The sequence below is a fragment of the Lemur catta genome, chromosome 2 (assembly GCF_020740605.2).
Source record: "Lemur catta isolate mLemCat1 chromosome 2, mLemCat1.pri, whole genome shotgun sequence".
NCBI lineage: Eukaryota > Metazoa > Chordata > Mammalia > Primates > Lemuridae > Lemur > Lemur catta.
Genome location: NC_059129.1, coordinates 119980735 through 120003361, shown reverse-complemented (window position 1 = coordinate 120003361; position 22627 = coordinate 119980735). Strand labels below are relative to the sequence as shown.

At 33.3% G+C, this 22627-nt stretch overlaps 1 protein-coding gene across 2 annotated transcripts in view; it reads left to right on the top strand.

Annotated features, from left to right (window-relative positions):
* MOXD1 (monooxygenase DBH like 1) overlaps nucleotides 1–17515 on the top strand; it is an 85843-nt gene extending 68328 nt beyond the window's left edge. For both annotated transcript variants that reach the window (XM_045544379.1, XM_045544378.1), the window contains 3 exons: nucleotides 4511–4653; nucleotides 15450–15618; nucleotides 16071–17515. In XM_045544379.1, the coding sequence (XP_045400335.1) occupies nucleotides 4511–4653; nucleotides 15450–15618; nucleotides 16071–16235 (477 nt within the window). In that variant the 3' untranslated portion in view covers nucleotides 16236–17515. The remainder of the gene's footprint in view (nucleotides 1–4510; nucleotides 4654–15449; nucleotides 15619–16070) is intronic.
* Nucleotides 17516–22627: the final 5112 nt, after the last annotated feature.

Sequence of the window (22627 nt, the reverse complement as noted above, 5' to 3'; positions counted from 1 at the left end):
AAAATATACTAATGCCTGGTACATTAAGAGATTGAAGGAAAAAGATATATGATCACCTCAATAGGAGCAGAAAAGGTTTTCATAAAATTGAAGTTCGTCATGGGGGTAAGACATTTAGCAAACCTGAAATAGGAGGGGATTGCCTTAACAGATAAAAGTTAGCAATGAAAAACATATAGCAAATATTAAGCTACATGAAATATTAACATTATTTCTTTAAAATTAGGAAGAATACAATATTTACTATCACTGCTTTTATTCAACATTGTATAGGAAAAGAAAAAAAATGAAATATAAGGATCAGAAAGACACATTATTCACAAATACTATTATTCTCTACATCAAAACCCTCCCCAAATTGATAATATCTAAAATTAATTGCATTTTAGTGTATAAGAACTATCTGAAGAAAATATGATTTAAAAGTATAAGTTGACATAGAAATAAATCTAATATTAGATGTGTTTGATCTCTATGGATAATATTATAAATATTTACTGCAAGACATTAAAGAATGCCTAAAGAAATTAAGAAATACCAAGTGCATGAATAGATAGAAAGGCTAAGTGAAATAAAGAAAATTCTTCTATACAAATTGGTCCATAAATTTGATATTCTAGTAAAGGGAAATTCAGAGAGATTTATAATTTCGAGTTTTGGTATCCTAACTAAGAAATCTCTCATCTAGCCAAAGCTGCAAATATTTTCTCCTAATTTTTCATTTTTATAAAAATTTTATAGTTTTAGCTTTTACATGGAGTAAGTTGATTCTAAAATCTACATGGAAGAGCAAAGGGTTAAATATAGGCAAGACAGGCCGGGTGCGGTGGCTCACGCCTGTAATCCTAGCACTCTGGGAGGCCGAGGCAGGTGGATCGCTCGAGGTCAGGAGTTTGAGACCAGCCTGAGCAAGAGCGAGGCCCTGTCTCTATTAAAAATAGAAAGAAATTATCTGACCAACTAAAATATATATATATAGAAAAAAATTAGCTGGGCATGGTGGCCCATGCCTGTAATCCCAGCTACTCGGGAGGCTGAGGCAGTAGGATCGCTTAAGCCCAGGAGTTTGAGGTTGCTGTGAGCTAGGCTGACGCCACGGCACTCACTCTAACCCGGGCAACAAAGCAAGACTCTGTCTCAAAAAATAAAAAAATAAAATAAAATAAAATAGGCAAGACATAATTAAAAAGAACAAGATGGGAAATAAGCTACTAGATATGAAGGATTATTTTAAAGCTGTGGTGATTAACATGACATGGTTGAAGTCCACAAAAGAATAGAGATCTTAGAAACAGACCTGCAAGTGCTATATATGAAAACTTGGTTTATAATGGACATGGCATTCAGATAAGGATGGGCTTTCATTAAAGGATGCTGGCACAATTGGGTATCCTTATGGAAAAAATAAAATTGGGTCTTTATCTCATACAGTACACAAAAATCAATTCCAGACATATTAAATATTTAAATATGAAGAGCAAAAAAATTAAAGCCACTGGAATAAACATATTTTAATATATCTTTATGACCTTGGAGTAGTTAAAAATTTTTTAAACAAAACATAAAAAGTATAAACTATAAGTAAAATATTACCAGATTTGACTACCTTAAAGCTTTTGGTTACCAAAAGACACTATTAAGAAAGTGAAAAGATAAATTTTAAACTGAAAAACATTGCAACACATAGATTAACAGGGAATTAGTATCTAACTTATAATAGAAATTCCATAAATCAGTAACAGAAGACAAACATACAATAGAAAAAGAACATAAGACAAAACCATTTCACAGAAGTAAACACCCAAATAGATAAAAACATATGAAGAGGAACTCAATTTTGTTTAAAACCAGGGCCATGCAAATGTAAACCAGAATGAGATATTTTATACTTACCAGTTTGGCAATACTGAAAATTGCATTTCCACTGTGCTAAAACAGGAACACTCATACACTGCTAGTGGGATTTGTAAATTTATAAAATGATTTGGGGGAAAAATATGACATTATCTAGAAAAAGTTGGAGATTCGTATATGTTCTACCCAGTTCCATTCTTATGTAGATTTAACCTTGGGGTTACTTTTGCAGAATGTGTTCCCGGAGAGAAATATGTAAAACATTCATAGTGATATGTCGTATCACAGGAAAAAAAACTGAGAACAGCTCAAATAGTGATCAAAGGGAAAACAAATAAATACACTATCATATATTTTTATAATGAAACAACACATAGTTATGAAAATTAATGAACTAAAGCAACATATATTAACAAGAATGAATCTGAAGAATAATGTTGATTGAATAAAGCAAGTTTGTAGGAGAATATATATAGTCTGATAATATGTATGTAAAGTTCAAGAACATACAAAATTAAACAATACATTGTTTAGGGATACACACTTCAATATAGTGAATACAAAGTGTAATGAGAAGCAATATAAAGATAAAATATTAAGATAATAATCATCTTTGGTTGTAATGAGAAGAAGACGGATTGAAGCTAGGTACACAGCAGGTAGTTAATGCATTTGTGTTGGTTCTATTTTTTTTAAGCTTTATATATAATTTTTGTTTGTATGAAATATTTTACTTGAGACATGATAAGTTATTACTGTAGTTGGTATTTTGGTGCACTGCCTTGATACCCTCTTCAGGGCCAACATAGCCAACCCCAGCTGTTGGGAATATCAAATGATAAGATGATAGTTCACAGCTATGTCCCTCATTGGAAATTGTCCTTGGTATCAGAGAATGACTCATTTGAAGTTATAGTTCCTCCAGTGGGACAGCCAGCAGCCTAGTTGTTATGAGGTTATAAAGGTCCAGAACCCTTCCTACAATTTGGTACAACTCTGAATGGCTATCCCAGCTCGATGATAGATTAAATATATTTACTGTGGCATCAGTTGCAACCTCATTTGTGGATCAGCTTCTCCCTTTGCCTAATACTGCCTTGCTCATCAAGTGCAAGAGATCATGTTTTTGCAATTAGTAAAATCATTGCATATTAGGCACTATATTAATTTATAACATGAACAATAAATAGCACTAAGTTTTTCACCTTCATTTTTGAAGTATAGATTGACTAGATACAGAATTCTTGGTTGGAAGTTTCTTTTTATTTCCTACAGCACTTGAATATATAATTCTAATATCTTTTTGTTACCTCCATCATTTATGATGAAATATCAGCTGTCAATTGTATCATTGTTCACCTGTACATGATGTACCATTTTTCTCTTGCTTCTTTCAAGATTTTCTCTTTGTCTGTGACTTTCACAGTATGACTATGATGTGTCTAGGTATGACTCTTTTTGTATTTATCTTTGACATTTGTTCAGCTTCTTGGATCTGTAAGATAATGTTTTTCACTAAATTTGGGATGATTTTAGCCATTATTTCTTCAGATATTTTTTCTTTCTTTTCTCTCATTCTGGAAATACAGTTACATGTAATAACATACATGTAGACATGCATATATGTTAGACATACATGTCAGAACATTTAATATTGTTCCACAGATCTTTGAGGTGTTTTCAATTTTCTTTAGTCTTTTTTTTCTGTCTGTTCTTTGAATGGGATCATTTCTGTTGATCAATCTTCAAGTTCACTAACTTCAAGTTCATCTCAATACTGTTGTTGAGCTCATCCCATGAATTTTTTATTCAGTTTTTTTACCGCTCAGCTCTAGAATTTCTATTTTTAAATATTTTCCTTTCTCTAATGTCATTTCCCATTTGTTAACTAATTTTTAACATATTTGCCTTTAATGACTTGAACATATTTTTCTTTAACTCTTTGAACATTTTTTAAACAGCTTTATTAAACATATTTATATCTGCTTTCACATCTTTGCTAAATCCAGCCTCTGAATCTTCTCACAATCCATTTCTACTGTCTTTTTCCCCCGTTTAAGTACAGATTGTAGTTTCCTGTTTAGTCTTCTGTTTAATTATTTTTGGTTGAAAATTAGATATGGTAGATAATATGCTGTAGTAACTCTGGATCCTATTCTTTTAAGGGTCTTTTGTTTTTTTTTTCTAAATGTTAGTAGATAACTGGCTACCAAGATTCAAAATGTGAAATCTTTCTCCCCTGGCATATGTAGCTGCTAATGTTTATACACAGGAAGACAAGATTATGGAAAATTCAGTTGAATCAGGAAACGGTTCAGTCAAACTGATTGATTGGTATTATGTTAACCAAACATCCTCATGATTCTCTGAAATATTCAGTGTGGTGAGACGTTTACACATCAGAAGAATTTTATGGAGATTGTTAGGTTATTTAGGAAAAGCAACATTTAAAGAGGTGGAAAGAAATCTATTAATTTTTAAATGTGTCACTACCTTTTAAAAAGCCAAATTGTCATTTAAGTTATTACTTTTCAGCTTTTAGATTTATTAAATTTTAATACTGGAAGGAACTGTCTGACATTAACGACTTAATGTGTTATAAATGTCAGAATTGGTGGAACACATACTTTGCTAAATAAAATATACCCATTTCCAGGGAGGACTAAGCACCAGAAGTGAAATGTGTCTTTCATACCTTCTTTATTACCCAAGAATTAATCTTACTCGATGTGCAAGTATTCCAGACATCATGGAACAACTTCAGTTCATTGGCGTTAAGGAGATCTACAGACCAGTCACGTAAGTAGTAACTGATTTCATAGTAGAGACTCAGTGCCCAACAACATGTATAAAATGCTGTCTATTGGAGAAGCTCATTAGAGACTCAGTGCCCAAAGTGTTTTGGGGACTGGCCATATGGGGCTCTCTGCCTACCACTTACCAAAATTCCAGACTCCCAGAAGGAAAGCAGGTGCTCAGTATAAACTGCATTGTTGGCACAAACAGTTTAGATACAATGAGTCACTCTTATCATTTAGAGAAAGTTTTATATCACCATAGGAAATTGTTTACTATTTAAGTTCCCAGATATCAGCCACAGGTCATCCTTGCAAGCTGGCTTTTATGAGGCTAGCATTCTTAGGCCTGCTATGTTAATTCATTCTGCACACTTGCGTATCCAAGAAACGATTTATGATAAAATAATAAACGAGATAAATATTGTTTCTGCCCTCTTGAGATCATATTCTTGAGTGGGGGAGAGGTAATAAACAAACATAAAATTTTATATAGCAGTAGGTGTTATGAAGACCGTTAAATCAGCAAAGGAACTGTGGTGCTATTGTCAATAGGGTGGAGAAAATCTCTCCGGGGTGATGATATTTGAGCAGAGACCTACATAATGAAGAGCCTTATAGAAAGATATACAAATGTATTTTACACAGAGAGAAGAGGCAGCATCATGATCCTGTGGTGAGTATGAGGAACAGCAAGAGAGTGTGTTTGGCTAAAACTGAGTAAGATTGGTAGAGAAGAAGTGATGAGATCTGAGAGCGGGTGGGACTAGATCACGCAGGACTTAATGGGCAACATAAGGCCTTTGGGCTTTAAGTGCAAAGAGAAGCCATTGTAGGATGTAAACAAAGTCAATTTGGCTACTATGCTGGGAAAGAACTCTAGGAGGGGAAGATTGGAAAGAATAATACCAATCAGAAAACTATTGTGATTGTCCAGTTGAGGGGTGAGGGGACCTTGGACCAAGGTGGTGACACTAGAGTTGATGAAATGTGGTTACATTCAGGTTACCTTTTGAAAGTAGCACGCACAAGACTTGTTGATTGCACCTTAGAGAAACTGTGAGGGTAGGAGAAGAATAAGGCTCAGTGATGATGTGTGTAGGTGTTAGAGGGATGTGTCTGTGGAAGATACTGAGAATTCTGTTTGGTATACATTAGTGCTGATGTATCTATTCTTATCTATTCTTACATCAGTGAGAAGAATTAGAATGGCTGGTGGAAATTTGGGGATGGCAGAAATTGTTTTAACATAAGGAAGAATTCTCTAATGATTAGGACTTTTCAAAATGAAAGGGACTGATGTAATTAGACAAAATATAGTCAGACTTTTCAGGGAGTATATTTAAGGACAGAGTGTACTCAATGCAGATATGGTAAAATGCAGATGCTGAAGGAGAATATATATATGGTCTAATTCTTATTCCTAAATATTATAGGGATTATAAATTATGAACTAAGAACTCTCTTCTTTTTGAATTAAATTTATTATTCATAGATATGTTTTACTCAGTTCATATTCGAATAACCCAATGACCACCAAAAGAAAAATCTGTATCTAGAAAAATACAGATATCAAAATGCTTATATAAATTGGTTTGTATAATAGTTTACTAAGTATTTCACATGCATGATCTTATTTAGTCTTATTTTTAAACAATTCTAATACCTAGAGTAGGACATGCAATACCAGTTCTATAGAGGAAGAAAAATTAATAGAAACTAGAAGATTAAGAAACTATGCAACATTACATAGTACATAATAAAAGGGGGAGTTAGGGCTTGTATTCTGGTCTCTGATCTCTCTCTCTATATAAAACACATATATATAGATAAATATTAATAAGTATATAATACATAATTACATATGCAAATAAATAAAATATTAATAAAAATCAAAACATCATAGAAAATATAATTTTTAAAACACTAGGACATAATTTTGGTTTTAAATAGTGATATTATATCATTCCTTACTTAGACTTAAGTAGTTTTTTTTTCATTTAAAATATTTGTTACATATTGAATAGAAACTCTTCCTAATCAAGGGTTAATTTGAGAGGATGTTAAAAACAAATGGACACATTTCTTATATGTCCTCACGTTATTAAAAAGAAAATGGACATTAAAAGCTGTATGCTTACAAAATGAGTAAAATGCATTCTATGGCCTAATTAATTTCTTTTATGCTCAAATTGTGTGAAACCTCTAAAAATGCTTAGCTCCCATTTCCCAGCAAGCTATGTCAGTGTTTATACCTTTGGTCTCCTCCAGGAAGTACTAGAGTTGGGTTTTCTTCACTTGAAAATACAGGGAGAATTGCTTCACAGAACAAGTCCAGTGTGAGATGTCATTGCCCACCCACAAAAAAAATTAACTTCATGGTTAAAGGTATTTTTCAAAAATATGAGCAAAAAAGAGGCTTTATTTTAAAATATATGTTTAGATTTTATTTACTTAAAAAATTTAGGGAGTACAAGTGTTTTTGTTCCGCGGATGAATTGTATCATGCCGAAGTCAAGGCTTTCGGTGTGCCGCTCAACAGAATAGTATACATTGTACCCAATGCGTAGATTTCTCTATCTTCTTCCTATCCTCCCCACCTTCTTAGTTTTCAATGTCCATTACACCACTTTATGACCATATGTATCTCTCTTTTAGCTCCCACTTATAAGTAAGAACATGTGGTATTTGTTTTTCCATTCCTGAGACACTTCACTTAGGATAATGGTCTCCAGTTCCACTCAAGTCATTCAATTTTATGGCTGAGTAATACTCTGTGGTGTACATATACAACATTTTCTTTATTCACTCATAAGTTGATGGATGCGCAGGTTGATTCCATATCTTTGCAACTGTGAATTGTGCTGTAATAGTTTTCCTTTGTATAGATACCCAATGGTGGGATTGGTGGATCAAGTGGTAGGTCTACTTCTAGTTCTTTGAGAAATCTCCATACTGCTTTTCCATAGGTGTTGTACTAGTTTACATTCAACAGTGTATAAGTGTTCCCTTTTCACTGCATCTATGCCAACATCTATTGTTTTTTGATTTTTTAATAATGGCTATTCTGACAGGGGTAAGGTAGTAGCTCATTGTGATTTTAATTTGCATTTCCCTGATGATTAATGATGTTGAGCATTTTTTTCACGTTTCTTGGCCATTTGTCTGTCTTCTTTTAAGAAAAATCTGTTTATGTCTTTTGCCCACTTTTTGATGGGATTATTTGGGGTTTTTTTTCTTTCTGATTTGTTTGAATTCTTTGTAGATTCTAGATATTAGTCCTTTGTCGGATGTATACTTTGCGAATACTTCCTCCCATTCTGTAGGTTATCTATTTACTCTGTTGATTACTTTCTTTGCTGTGCAGAAACCTTTTAATTTACTTAAATCCCATTTGTTTATTTTTGTTGTTGCTGTATTTGCTTTTGGGGTCTTACTTATAAATTCTTTGCCTATGCTAATATCTAGAAAAGTTTTTCCTACATTTTCTTCTAGAATTTTTATGATTTTAGGTCGTACATTTAAGTCTTTAATCCATCTTGAGTTAATTTTTTATGTGGTGAGAGATAGGGATCCAGTTTCATTCTTCTGTATGTGGCTATCCAATTTTCCCAGCACCATTTATTGAATAGAGCATCCTTTCCCCAGTGTATGTTTTTGTCTGCTTTGTTGAAAATCAGTTGGTCATAGCTATATGGTTGTATTTCTGGTTTTTCTTTTCTGTTCCATTGGTCTATGTGTCTACCTTTATACCAGTACCATGCTGTTTTAATTACTACAGCCTTGAGGTATAATTGGAGTCAGGTAATGTGATACCTCCAGATTTGTTCTTTTTGCTTAAGATTGCTTTGGTCATTTGGGCTCTTTTTGGTTCCATATGAAGTTTAGGATTGTTTTTTCTAGATTTGTGAAAAATGACATTGGCATTTTGATGGGAATTAAACTGAATCTCTAAATTACTTTGGGCAGTATGGACATTTTAACAATGTTGATTCTTCCAATCCATGAGCATGGGATGTTTTTCCATTCATCTGTGTCATTTATGATTTCTTTCATCAGTGTTTTGTAGTTCTCCTTGTAGAAATCTTCCACCTCCTTAGTTAAGTGTATTCCTAGCTATTTTATTTTCTTTGCAGCTATTGTAAATAGTACTGAGTTCTTGACTTGACTCTCAGCTTGACTGTTATTAGTATATAGAAATGCTACAGATTTGTGTACATTGGTTTTGTAATCTGAGACTTTACTGAATTTATTTATCAACCTTAGGAGTATTTTGGTGGAGTCTTTAGAGTTTTCTATTAATAGATATAAGATCTCTGCTGGCAAACAGGGATAGTTTGACCTCCTCTTAGACTTTCAATCAGACTTTCAGATCTAGGTTATCATTTAAGTGACATAATTCATAGTGAAGGCCAGACCAATAAGGTACTGGCTAAAAGATCAGAAAGAGAGAAATGGTTTAGGTACTTTTTCTGTTTTGCTTAAAAGAATATTACTAACTGGTTTTCAGGATATAATACTAAAAAGGAATATCATATAACATATGACCCCAAATCTTCTATTCCGTGCTTTCAGTATTATAACTAAGTAGGTGCCACATTTTATTTTAAACATTCTGTAGCAATTGTAGGATTTAGAGGATAGGTTGATGGAAAAATAGAGACAAAAACACATTGTCTCAATGTTATCATCTGTTCTGGGGAGTTCTGTTTTTCTCTGTGTCCTACACATCTGGAAAGGCTTATGTTAAAAAAAAAACTCAAACAAAGATCAGATAACAAAATAGATAATGTGTTTAGACAAATTTAGGTATTTCTGTTGTATCACATATCAACACTGAATATGCAGTTCTGGTGAGATTTAAGAGTTGGAAAGTTCCTGTGTTACTGCTTCTATTTCTAAAAGAGAATCAAGAGGTGTTTCTCTTTTTCTTTGCAGGAAAAATCACTTTGTATTTTTACTGTTTAAAAATCACATGTTTTTATAAAAAGTTCAAGTAATACAGAACACATTTTTTCAAAGAAGGCAGAAGCAATCACTTCAAATTCTGTTAAAAATAAACATTGCTAATGTTAATTGAATGTTATTATAGACATCTTTATATATATATTTATATAAAGATGAATAGATTAAATATTGTTGTAAAGATTATAAGTTGTGCAGTATTTTAAATGAAAACATTGAATTTTAATTTTGTTTTAAGTTATCATAAGAAAGAGAAACTAAATTAAAACTGAACATTTGTTGAATTTCAAATAAATGTTGTTGCTGTTGTTTTTAACCACAAGAAATAATATTTTATAAAGGGAATCTCAAATATTGAGAAAATAGATCACAAAAGATATTAAGATGTTATACTATTTTATTAATTATATGTCTCAAAAGATTAGGACATTAACACTTTCACAGTTTTTTCAACCTCCCTTTTCCACACCACCAAATATTTATTAATTATATTATAACTTTTGTACTTTCAAGATTTTTAATTTTTACATTTAATTCTGAAACCATAATTCCCACAATATTTAACATGACTTTTATATATAAATAGATTCAATGAGAACCCTTAATCTTTATATGATTTCTACATTTCTGAGTTTTTAAATTTGAGTCATCAGGATTTTATCCTCAAGTTATTAAATCAGTAAGGGCTTCTGAGTGCTTTATGCACCAAGTTCTTTCAAGTTTGAGAATTTCTACACTTTTATTTGGACGGCATTTGGGCTAGATATAATATTTGAGGGTCATACTTTCTTTTCCTTTGTAGATCTCTCTAGATAAATGGAAAAATTCTTCCTTCACCTGCAGGATTCATAAGTTAAATTGAATATACTTTAGTGTTGAGCATCTGCATCCAATTTTTCTGAGCACAAAGTGTTCTTTCAGTACATATATTCACTTTATTTTATTTTAGAGAAATTTTCTTGTAGTATATCTGAAAACTTTTTCTAATATATTTGGAATTTTTCTCAGGCATTTTCCTTTATAATTTTTTCAGGAGTGTTTTTCTGCTTCTTGATTTTTCTAATTTATTTGGTGCTACATTTATTTTTCTTAAATTTATTTTCTTTGGTCTGCCATCTTCCTTTTTATCTCATTCTGTTATTTTGTCATCTTGTTTTTGAGGATGTATTTCATTGAAATATATTTATATTAATTATATTATATTATTAAATAAACTGATGACAATTGTTGGAATTCTCTCCAGCATAATTTGTTTATATTTTTTTCCAGACTCAGTATTTCCTGTCTCTTTACAAGTAATATGCTATAATTTCCTTTTCACCCTATGTTTGCATGATTGTTGTCTTATTTCTTGCTTATGCTGGGGCATGTCTGTCCAAACCTTTTTTTTCCTCTGGTAAAACAGAGGGGAATTCTTGATTTCCTTTTCACCATACCTTAGCCCAGTTTTCTTTCTCTCCATACCACAATTTGAGATTTGAGTGATTTACTTTACCATACATATTGAGAGTAAAGGGTTGTGGGTGTGGGGGTGGGATTGTATGCTCTATATTAGAATGCATTTATTAAAAATCTGTTCAAGGACTTTTCTTTTAACTAGTCGGGGCCGAATCATTTTGCGTGGAGGAATGACCCAGGCTTTATACCATGCTAACAAATCTGTTGTAGCCTTCAATCCTTCCTTTCTATCTGGGAGACTCAAAGTTAGGTTGATCCATTTTGAATCAATTTTTGTGTGTGGTATGAGGCAAATCCTAGGTTTGTTGTTTTTCATTATGGATATCAAGTTCTTCAAGAAGCATTTGATGAAAGAAAACTACCTTTCTATTATTGAATTACTTTGGAATATTTGTAGGAAAATCATTTTACCATATATGATTCTATCTGGACCTTCTATTCTGTTTCATTGTTGTATGTGTTTAGCCTTACTCTAATACCACACTTGATTATTATAGTTTTATAGGAAGTCTTAAAATAAGACAATGTAGGTCTCCAAACTTTGTCATTTTTTTTCCAAAATTACTTTGATAAGTACATATTTAAATCCACCTATAGATTTCTTTTTTAAAAAAACCTGCATGAGTTGATTGTAATTATGCTGAATTTCTAGATCAAATTGAAAGAATTGATATCTTAACAATATTGAGTATCCTAATCTGTGAACATGGTATGCCTCTTCTGTTATTTAGTGTTCTTTCATTTTTCTTAGCACTGTTTTGTAGTTTTAGTATTAAAGTTTTACACGTTTTGTTAATATTTAATTTTATGTTTTAATATGCTTGTCTGCTAATTTTTAATCTCTGCCATTTCTAGATCTTGGAGTATTGACAGATTTTCCTCCTGGTTAAGAGTCACATTTACATACTTATTCATGTGTCTAGTAATTTTTGACTAGACATAGATACTAGGCATTATGCTGTTGGATTGATCAGTGCTAGATTGTTTTTATTTTTTTGAAGAGTCTTGTTAGTATGCATCTAGAATAGGTGTGTACTCTAGGGCTTATCTAGCTTTACTACTAAGGGATTACCCATGCTCAGATCTTTACTAAATGCCTGGATAGTCAGCAAAGACACTCCACTCTGGATAATTTAAGCTCAAATGTCTGCCAGCTCTCTGTGAGCTGTGGGAATTGTTTAGCTTACAGCCTCCCAGTTGTACTTTGCCCAGTTTTGTGGAATTTTACCCTAAATATAGTTGGCTTATTACTCAGACACAGATTCAGGCGATTCTTACACAGATTTTTAAAGAGATTTCTATGTGTACTTTTTTCCTCTGCAGTATTCTACTTTGAAAATGCAAGCTTCTTCGACTCCTTTATTCTAATTTTGTTCTCCTTAACTCATCGAGATTGTTATTTTTTGCTTGGAAATCCCCTTTCCTGCATTACGGTTCAGAGAGAGCTTCCAGGCAAAAAGTTGGGATGAACATAGCATTCGAATACCTCATTTGTTTCCTTTCTTTTGGAGATCATAATTCTGTGCTGCGTCTTTTCCAATGTCCAAAACTAGCTGTTTCATATAGTTTGTTGAATGTTGAGTTTTTTTATAGTAAGTTAGTATCAACATGGCCAGAAGTGGAATTCTGTTAATGAATTTTTGTTTATTTTAGTGATTTTTGATCACGTGTTTATTTGCTTGATAGGAGAGTCTGTGATGTCATTCATTAAGCTATATGTACATAAACACAGCTTCTTGGTTAGATCTGCCATCTCTCCTCTTTGCTCCACCCTCTTCTCTCCCAAGAAAGACACTAGCAATGAAACTTTTAAAACAGAAATGGAGTTACCAGAGAAGCTCAGATAAGAAATGTAACCGCAGATTATCTTTCTCTATCTGCTTTTTAATTTAGAGCAGAGGGACCAGGTATAAGAATCGTTAAATTTTTTAAATTTCTATTCATTGGTCTGAATTTACAAAAATTAATTGCTTTATTTGTTCTGGAAAATTACAACTTACTCCACCATCATGTATTACAGTAAATCTTACTGTTTTCTTAGAAAAACATGTCTCAGAGTTTAAACTGAATTTTCAAAGGAAAATTACCCATCAATATTAAAACATAATAGTAATAACTGTTTTATCAAATATAATGATATATAAACAATATATTTTTATTTATGTGTTTATCTGCATAAACTTTTACACACTGCCCAGAACAGTAACTTTTTTCATTTCTATAACATTCCTACTATTTCTAACTAACTGCTAGTCCCAGTAATAGCAGAAGTACTTGCTACTTTAAAGTTACCTGTTTCTGATTTATAGTTTAGTCTTTTTGAAAAAAAGAAAATACTCAGGATAAGTATTCACCTTTTCTTATTTATCCTCTTTCTGTTTTCTCTTTTCTCCAAAAGGGTAATCTGGAAATGTGGTGTGGAATAGGCTGGAAAACTTAACAATGGCAAATGGGATGTTTATCGGTACAAAATTATTACAGAATAGGAGCCTGAACAGAGTTAGTAGGAGTGGGAAGGAGACCATAAACATGAGACAAAGATGCCATCTCAGAAAGGTTGATGACCACATCTCCAGGTCACCCAGCCTCAGTCATTCTGTTTCCAGCTTACGAGCCATTTGCTTGCCCTTTTCTATATGTCTGTACTAAAAAAAATAACAAATGTGGTTACACATCTCCTGTCGCTTTATGTTGTGCAATAAATATCAATAAATGGTAGTTTACAAAATTATAATAGCAGCAAAACTTTTAAAGATTTCATCTATGCATTCAGTCTTACCCGTGAGGCTGCAGAAATTGAGACTTAGGCCACCTGAGCACATTGGTGGAGATCAAGTGCCACCTGGTGGTGTTTTAGGTTGTTACAGACTGATGATTTCTCTCTAGCATCTCTGGTTATGCAGTTGATTTTCTCCTTTTCAAAATAGGCACCATATTGTTTTGAAAAGTAAATTTTGTTTTTAACATTTGATTTTATATTTAATAGAACCTATCTGTAGCTTTTAGTGTATTCGAAAGGACACAGTATGCAAATATTATAGGCCCCTTTCAAGGCAAATTTTTGTTTTATACTAATTCTGGATTGTATCTCTATACAAGTTGTTTAATTTTAAAATGCTGTAGATTTTAAATCATTGCTAGATACATTTTATGTGGTGTGATGCTGATTGTTCTGTGGTACTTAACTTTAAGGTCTCTGTATAAAATAATGCATTTAAAACTCAACAAAGATATCTTAATTTAAAAGGAAGTTAGGACTGAAGAATGTAAAGATATTCATATATTAGCTATTGTTTTACTCATTGTTTCACTTATTATATATGGAGGAAATAATTCAAATTTAGACATTAAAAATTCATATTTGTAACTCAAAAAATCCATAAAGGATATTTAAGTTGCTTAAGAAGATAATATTCAGTGTGCCTGAGTAGGTTATGTGTATAAGAGAGAGAGCAATGACATAAATGAATGAAGAAATCATGAAGATCAAATGTTAAAAATGTAGATTCCTCAGCCTTGGTTAATTATTTGGTAATTACTAAAAATCATTGGAACATCTTCTTGGGGTGTGATGGGGGCCAAATACTTATTAGTTACCCATGATAACCTCCTGTAAGGTCCATGGATTAGTTAATATAAATTTTCGTGATATGCCAGTACTTATACTTTTTCTTTTTTCAGAAATCAATAATCTAAAACTTGTATTTAATCAGTGGCATCACCTGAAGAGTATCTTTTCAAGCAGGTCATGTCATTCTTTTGTGATTTCTGTTTTCTTTTTTGGACATTTAACATGTGTTTTTTAGAGTGGCAAATGGAAGCGGAGCATTGTCTACAAAGTATTTTTTTTCTCAATAAAATTTTAAAAACACTAATCAAATTCAAATGTTTTCTGTTTATCATCTCACTTAGCCAAGCCAAAATAAAGCAGCCAGCAGGGGTCAGGCTTTTCTAGCATATGGATTTAAATGTTACATCTGTTACAGTATCTTTTAGGAACCTGCAAGTTTATTACTCAGTTAGCATGGCCGTCTTCTTAAATAAATGCTTACCAGTTATATTGCTAACTAGAGTCAAAACAAATTAGTGAGGAATTATGAAGCTCTCCAGAAGTTTTCTGAGCCAAAATTATTTGTTTAAAATTAATATCCATCTGCTACTAAAACAGCAAATACCGTTTTAAAAAAAGACTCCTTATTTGGTACATATTTCTTCTAGTAACTGCTGATGAGTTCATCAATGCTTTGCATTAGGTTATTTATATGTGTACAACAATGAACAAGTATGACGCTGATTTTCGAATGTCGAAAAGTAAAGGAAATACATAATGCATTTGTTCTGAATATCACAAAATTATTTTTTTTATTTTAAATTCAGGACTTGGCCTTTCATTATCAAAAGTCCCAAGCAGTATAAAAACCTTTCTTTCATGGATGCAATGAATAAGTTTAAATGGACTAAAAAGGAAGGTCTCTCCTTCAACAAGCTGGTCCTTAGCCTGCCCGTGAACGTGAGATGTTCTAAGACAGACAACGCAGAGTGGTCGGTAAGCTCAACTTTGTTTTAACCTCTGAGAACCTAGATGACACATTTTACCTGAATCCATCTTAGGAAAACTAAGGAACACGTATCCATAGATCCAGTGTTCCAGTTGCCTTTTGATATGTCCGATAATTTATTCGTTCGATGGAAAATTTGATTCCACTCCTTTTGAAGAGAGAAATTTGTTCTAAAACTAAAGTTGGGATGAAGGTGGAATAGCATGGAGGAGAGCTTAAAAAGCAATAGAGCGTGCTTTGTGGTTTTTCTTTTCCAAAGGAGTGTCTGGCCCTCTTTCCACCTCCTTCCTAAACCCTAAGTTTCTGACTTCCCCGATGTATGACCGTCCCTCCCCCAGTAAACCGTCCTCTGCTGCCTACAGCCCCTGCAGAAGCCACTGCCCACTGCCCTTCTCTTAAATCATACGCTCATTTGCATTGTCTTTGCTTCCATTTTCAGATTCAAGGGATGACAGCGTTACCTCCCGACATAGAAAGACCGTATAAAACGGAACCTTTGGTGTGTAGAACGTCGTCCTCCTCTTCTCTGCACAGAGCTTTCTCCCTCCAGTTGCTCGTGTGCCTTACACTACTCTGTGGCATGCTGAGCACCAACTGCCTGTGACTAAACTTCTGCTGTCCTTGGTGACGATGTTTTCTGTGATCTGATCCTGCCATTTAAAGTACAGGCTAAAGACCGTGTCCACTCTGGGCATGAAGAGATGGGCGTGAAGAGTGTGAAGACTTTTCTTCCACATTTTCTCCTCCTCTCTCCTTCCCAGTCTACCTGAGAGACGCCAGTCGGGGGTCTCTTCTTTTCCTTAGAAATGTATATACAGATGGCCAATAAAATAAAACTGGCCTGACTTGACATGACCATTTTTAAAAATTGGACGGTCAAGTGGAAATAAAAGAATTCTTTTATTTCCTTCCACATTCCATTTTATCTAAATACTCACTGTTGCTATTTCACTTTTTGGACTTGACTTTTATGTTTCTTATAAAAAATTCATTCCTCTTAAAACTATAAAAGGAACTACTCTCCATTCATTTTCTTTCTTGTTCTTTGAGTGTGAACGTGTGAGTGTAACAATAGCCCTTCCTGTCTTTAGCCTCCGGTTCTGGTCTTTTCTGTGAATTGCCCATGGGCTCCTTACCTCAGTGCTGTTCGGTGATGTCCACTCTAGTCTCCTTGTTTTTCTGAGTCTGTGGGTGGCCCAGCCCATCCCACACCCATCTCGAAGGACTTTTTTTTCACCTTTCCTATTCAGTACTGGCTAGTTGAGTTTTTTCATTTTTGTTTTTGTTTTGGTTTTTTTGAGCTCTGTCACAACCTGAAAAGAAAGAAGCTAAGGGAAACACAGAAATGGTGTGTGGCTGGGGAGAAAATGCAAACCCAGTGCTGTGAGGGGAACTTTATGAGGCTCCAGCTCAAAGACAAACAGTGTGAGTCATCACCGAAGGGTGTGAGGTCCATGTGGTTCCTCACTGACTGTTGAGTGACACCGTGGTGCGTACTGGCTCAATCGGAGTCATGATTGCAGTTGTAGATTTATTTTTATGTTAGTTAAGAAACTAACTTTCTATGTAAAATCGTCATCAACTGAAAATCTTGTCATTCTTTTGGTTCTCTTTCTATAGTTCAGCCAAATCTTGTTTTATGTCCTGTTCTCATTTCTTAAGCTAAATCTGTTTGGATATTAATAAACTAAATGAAATGAAATTTTTGTGCAGTATCTTGTATGCTCCTTAAGAAAAGTGAGTGATTCCCTGCTGGTAGTAGTGTCAGTAAAATCAATAAGGAATGTTGCATTTTTCCGTTCCATTTTTAAGCTCTTTGTGCCCCACAATGTCTTCAACTCAAATTATATTGTCTTTTAAATAAATATTATGTTTTGGAGTGTTTCCTTCTTGAATTTTTCCATTTGATGAGATGTTTGTAATATTTATGAGGCATATTTTAGCGTTAACTTTACTTCTTTTTATTTTATAAGTGCTGTATCAGATTCTATGACTTTCCATTCAAATATTTGTATAAGAAATATGATAATCCCAAGTGCTCCCTATTTGAAATTTCATGTTTATTTTTACTTGAGAATTTCTGAACCTGAGGTGTCAAAGTCCACCGATTTCCTTTGGAAATTCTGTAATATTATATTTGTTTTCATTGTTCTTGGTAAGGAAGGTGAACATACCAGCTAGAAAAGGATGAAAAGCTTTGGAAACTTGCATTTGTGGAGCCAGCCAAGGGAATCTGTTTTTCCACTGATGTTATTAGGAAGAAAGTTGACATTCTTCTTCTAGAAATTCTCATGAATATATGTGGTTTCGAGGAACTGACTTTTTATTTTAAATTAGGATAGGTTATGTGCTGCACATTCTGTAGAATTCTGATGGTATTCTAAGTTATTTGCTCTTATGTTGAGCAGACTTTCTGAACAGCCCAGGCATTTTATTGTTCCTTTTCCATAGAGGTTTTTTATTGCTGCCCTGGATCAAATCTCATTGCCTGATTCCTGGGCCATCCGGCCTGAGACTTGAGGAAGAACCAAGTCTCCATGTACAATGGCCTCTGGTCTGATCCTTAGGTGCAGGGAGGGTGGGAGAGACATTCGTAATGAAACCAATATTCATCGAGGCCATGTGAGGTTGAAGGTGTCCTTGGTGATCATTTTTTTTCTGAAGGGTGCTCAGGCAGGATCAAAGGAGTCCCAACGGTGATAAGAGTGATACAGTCAACAGACACAGACATATTAAAAGCTGTGAACTTTGTCCTAATGGCTACAGAGGCCAATGACAGGTAGCAAACAGGAGCGCGTTTGGAAGCGGTATATAATTGCACCATATAATTTACTAAACCAAACTCTTATTATTGGGCATAAAGACCATTTCTGGTTTTTAATATGATAAATATTACTGATTGACAGTTTTATAGCTAAAACTTTCTCATATCTCTATTTTCTTACAATTAAGTTACAATAAGAGAAAATACAGAAATAATCATTGCATATTTTCAAGAATTTTGATATTATAGAGGTCTTCAACTAATTCTCAAATGGTGCAGAAAAAATATCTATCATCTGTCTATAGAGAGAGTGATAATTCAAATATGGTATATTAATAATTGGGGAGACTGGGCACAGGCTATACAATTTCTTTGCGCTATTTTTGCAATTTTTTAAGTTTGAAATTATTTCGGAATAAAAAGCTACCAATGCAAACCATATGATAAAGGATCCAGCTACAGTAAGGTGATCCATGTAAGTTTTCTTCTCTATACAGTACCCTTCCATTTTGAGGTGGCAAAGAGAGAAATTGGATTGTAATTACTCCTGAGATGCCCATGCGAGAGGGGAGGGATTACTGGTGGTTTGCCAGTTCTGACTAAAGGTGGGCTGTGTTCTCAGTTTGGAGGTCTAAAACAAACTAAGAGCTTGAAGAATATAGGGAGTGAGGAAGGCTCCCAAAAACAAAAATGAAAAAAAAAAAAAAACAACATAAAAAAAGAGGTTTTGCAGTCTGGGGATCATTAAAAAATATATAACGTTTATTTTGTTTTCCTTCTGATTATAAACCTAATGTGTAAGAAAGCCTATTTGCTGAAGAAAATTTAGAAAATATGATAATTTAGAAGAAAATTAAAATTTGTTAATCCTATCACCCAGGGAATACCATTTTTAACTTTCTGATGCATATGTTTCTAGTATATGTCTATGAAGATATATATCTGTGTTTATCTTATATAGTTGGGGATATGTTAGGTAACACTAGCTTCTGAAACAAATTCCAAAACATCAGTGGTTTAACAAAATAAAGTTTATTTTATGTTCAAATAATTGTTCCATGTGCGTGGTTCATTTGGTAATTGGCTTTCCTTCTTGTGGTGATTCAGGGATCCAGGACCCTGTAGCCCTAATATCTCTAGAGCCTAAGGGTCTTCACCATTTAGCCTATTATTGGAAAAGGACTTGACCTAGAAGTGCCATTGGTCACTTCCACTTTCACCCTGCTCATTAAAATTAGTCACATGGTCTCACTGAAATGCAAGAGGGGTTGGGAATGTAATCTCTGGGTACCTACAGAATGACAGCACTATAGAAGGGAAGCTACCCCTGCTGTAATATATATGTTTAGCAAAATTGACTTTCATCTACTCCCATGATTCCAAGATTTTTGAGTTTTAAAAAATGTTGTCAAACCAATATAGGGTTGTCAACTACATATTTAGCAAAATAGGCTATTAAACAGAATAGTTACTATTTATTTAGTTAGTTAACAAATATTATTAAAAGCCTACTTGGAGCCAGGCTCTGTACTAGCATGTTAGGCTTACAATTGTGAGCAAAACCAGATATCACCTCTGCCATGTTGGGCACTAGAGTCTTCATGATGGAGATCATAGTTGCATAAACTAAAATCTCCTGTCACCATTTCATTTAAAAAAAATAGAAGCATTCATAATAAATGTCAGTCCTTCAAACTGAATAAATTTAGCTATATGAAAATCTTACTTCTTTATCATAGACCATCACTTCTCCATAGATTATCTGGACCACAAACCTCGTTTATATCTTTTTGATTACCTTACCACTACAAGACCTTGATTGACAGTTGTATCTAAATTCAACATAGTCAAACTGGTACTTCATGAGTGGAAAATGGTCAATTGAATAGGCTCATAGCAGCATCATTCCAAGCTAGAGCTGTGTTCCGTGGAAAATATGAAGAATCATGGAAAATTGTTACAAATTTAAACAGGCTTACGGCAGAACTTCTCTGACTTTAATATGTGAATGTGCATTTGAAAGTCCAAGAGAAGTTATATACAGTAGGAAACATTTCTCAAACTATAATAACTGACCAATGTACCATGTTGTGTTGGAGTAACATTAACCAAGGAACAAACTTTGGGGCACACAACTTTCTGAGCAGAGCATGTCCAGGTTTCTGTGACAAGTCTTCTGAAGCTTCCAAACTGTTCATGGGCAACTATAAAACATAGCCCAGCAGACATGGGTCTTCCACCTGGGTTCAGTGGTCTATTCCTTATTTGCTGTTCTATTTTGCCAACAAACAAATGCACACTCTATTTTTTATTCATCTAGAATGAAAGAATTTACACTTTTGCAAAAGAATATGCTAAAATGAATTATTTGCCATAAGCTGGGTATTTAGGAAATGTTGACTAATAAGGATGTGTATCTTTGGAAAGCTTCAGACCTATCAGTACAGACTACTTTTATTCAATAGATAATTTTAGTATTCAACAGAAGGCTACATTTTAAAGTCATGGCTTATTTCCCAACAATGGGAGCAAAAACAAATTAGGAAACAAAACTCTTTAGATGAATTATAAGTGATTTTTTGACTTTTGACAACCTTTTAACTTTCTAGATGTCTTCCATCACAAAGAGTAAAATATTTGCAGTGATTTTTTTTTTTTTTTTTTTTGGTCATCATGATGTAGCTGAATCGCTTTACCATAAGGAAGACCTTATGTTAAACACAAACTCTTAAGTGGAAGTTGTTTTTTTAGAGTTCCTTTCATTGTTCTTTAATTAACAACAGCATGAGAACTCTGTGTCTTCAATCTAAGGTTTATTTAATAAAGACATTTGTTTCCCAATTTCTTTAATATTTAGTGTGGAATTGATGAAATATTTAAAAAGTTCAAAATTGGGGAGAATAATTTACAAATGTAGGATGCAAAGCTGAATTGAACCAATTTCCCCCTTAATATTTTTAAATAATCCATTAATTATTGCCAACCAAAATAATGCCATACATTTTTACAATGCTTTGGAATTTACAAAGTGCTTTCACAATATTTCTCACTTAATGCTTAAAAATGCTTTTACAAGTGATTAGTTATATTCAGAAAAGCTAAGTATGTAGGGTGTTGTACTGCAATACTCATGGGAGACCTAATTTCCAATCACTTTATAAACTACATGGGTGTGAACTATATCCAAATTGCGTGGACTTACTAAGCTTCTGTTTTCCCGTCAGTAAAGTGGGGATAAATAATTTCTAACCTTGAAAAGTTGCTTGTGGGTTAACTGTGATATGAAGATAAGCGCCCGACACATTGAGCTCAGTCAATATTAATTTTCTTCTTCCCTTTGAAAGATTCCACATTTAGGATGCACAACATTTGACAACAAATGCAGGTTTTCTTTCTTACTTTCTACACCATCTTTCAGATGTAATCAGCTGAAATTTGGCTTTAACTGAACCAGTTTTGCCAAGTGAATGACACTTAATCAAATGAGTATTAGGTCTGAGTGAATTTGACAATTATTCATCCCTAAAAAATTCTTTAATGACTGACTACCTGTTATATTTATGTTTCTGAAGAAGAAAGACATTAAACTTTGCTCATGTTTTTCATCTTGAAAAAAATCTGCTCTCATTCAAACTAATAAGACTGCAGAATTAAGATGAACCACTTCACCTTTCTTGTCTTTTCTGTCATTAGTTTTTTATGTAGAGAGCTTTATATAATAATTTACTCTATTTTCTGTTGCTTCATAAGATGTTTTCTTCTACATTTGATTAATATATCTGCCTCGCCTTGACTATTCCATAGTTGTTTTCTCTTATTATATTTAGAAAAAAAGACAATTCCAAATAATCCTACTAAATAAAATGATATTCTATTATCTGAAAATAAGGAAAGACATGGAAATAAAGAGGGAGGGAGGAGGTATTTGTATTAAACAAAGGAAGTGTTTCTCTCCTATAGCCGTTGGAGGGCGCTTTGTGTATCTAGTATAAATCCTGAGAACACTGCCTCAGGTTCTAAGAACCTGCCCCTGACACTTCCCAGCTCTCACTCTACCTACTTCGTTCCCTATTACCTTTATTTTTGCTAATTCTAAATTCAAATTACCTTCAGTTTAAATTTTCTTTTTGAGAGTTTAGCTTTAAGATCCAATTTGTCTCTTAAAGGTTTACTATAATGATTCTAAGCCTCTTATTAAAATTTCCAAATTGTTATTTTGTTGCAGCTTACAT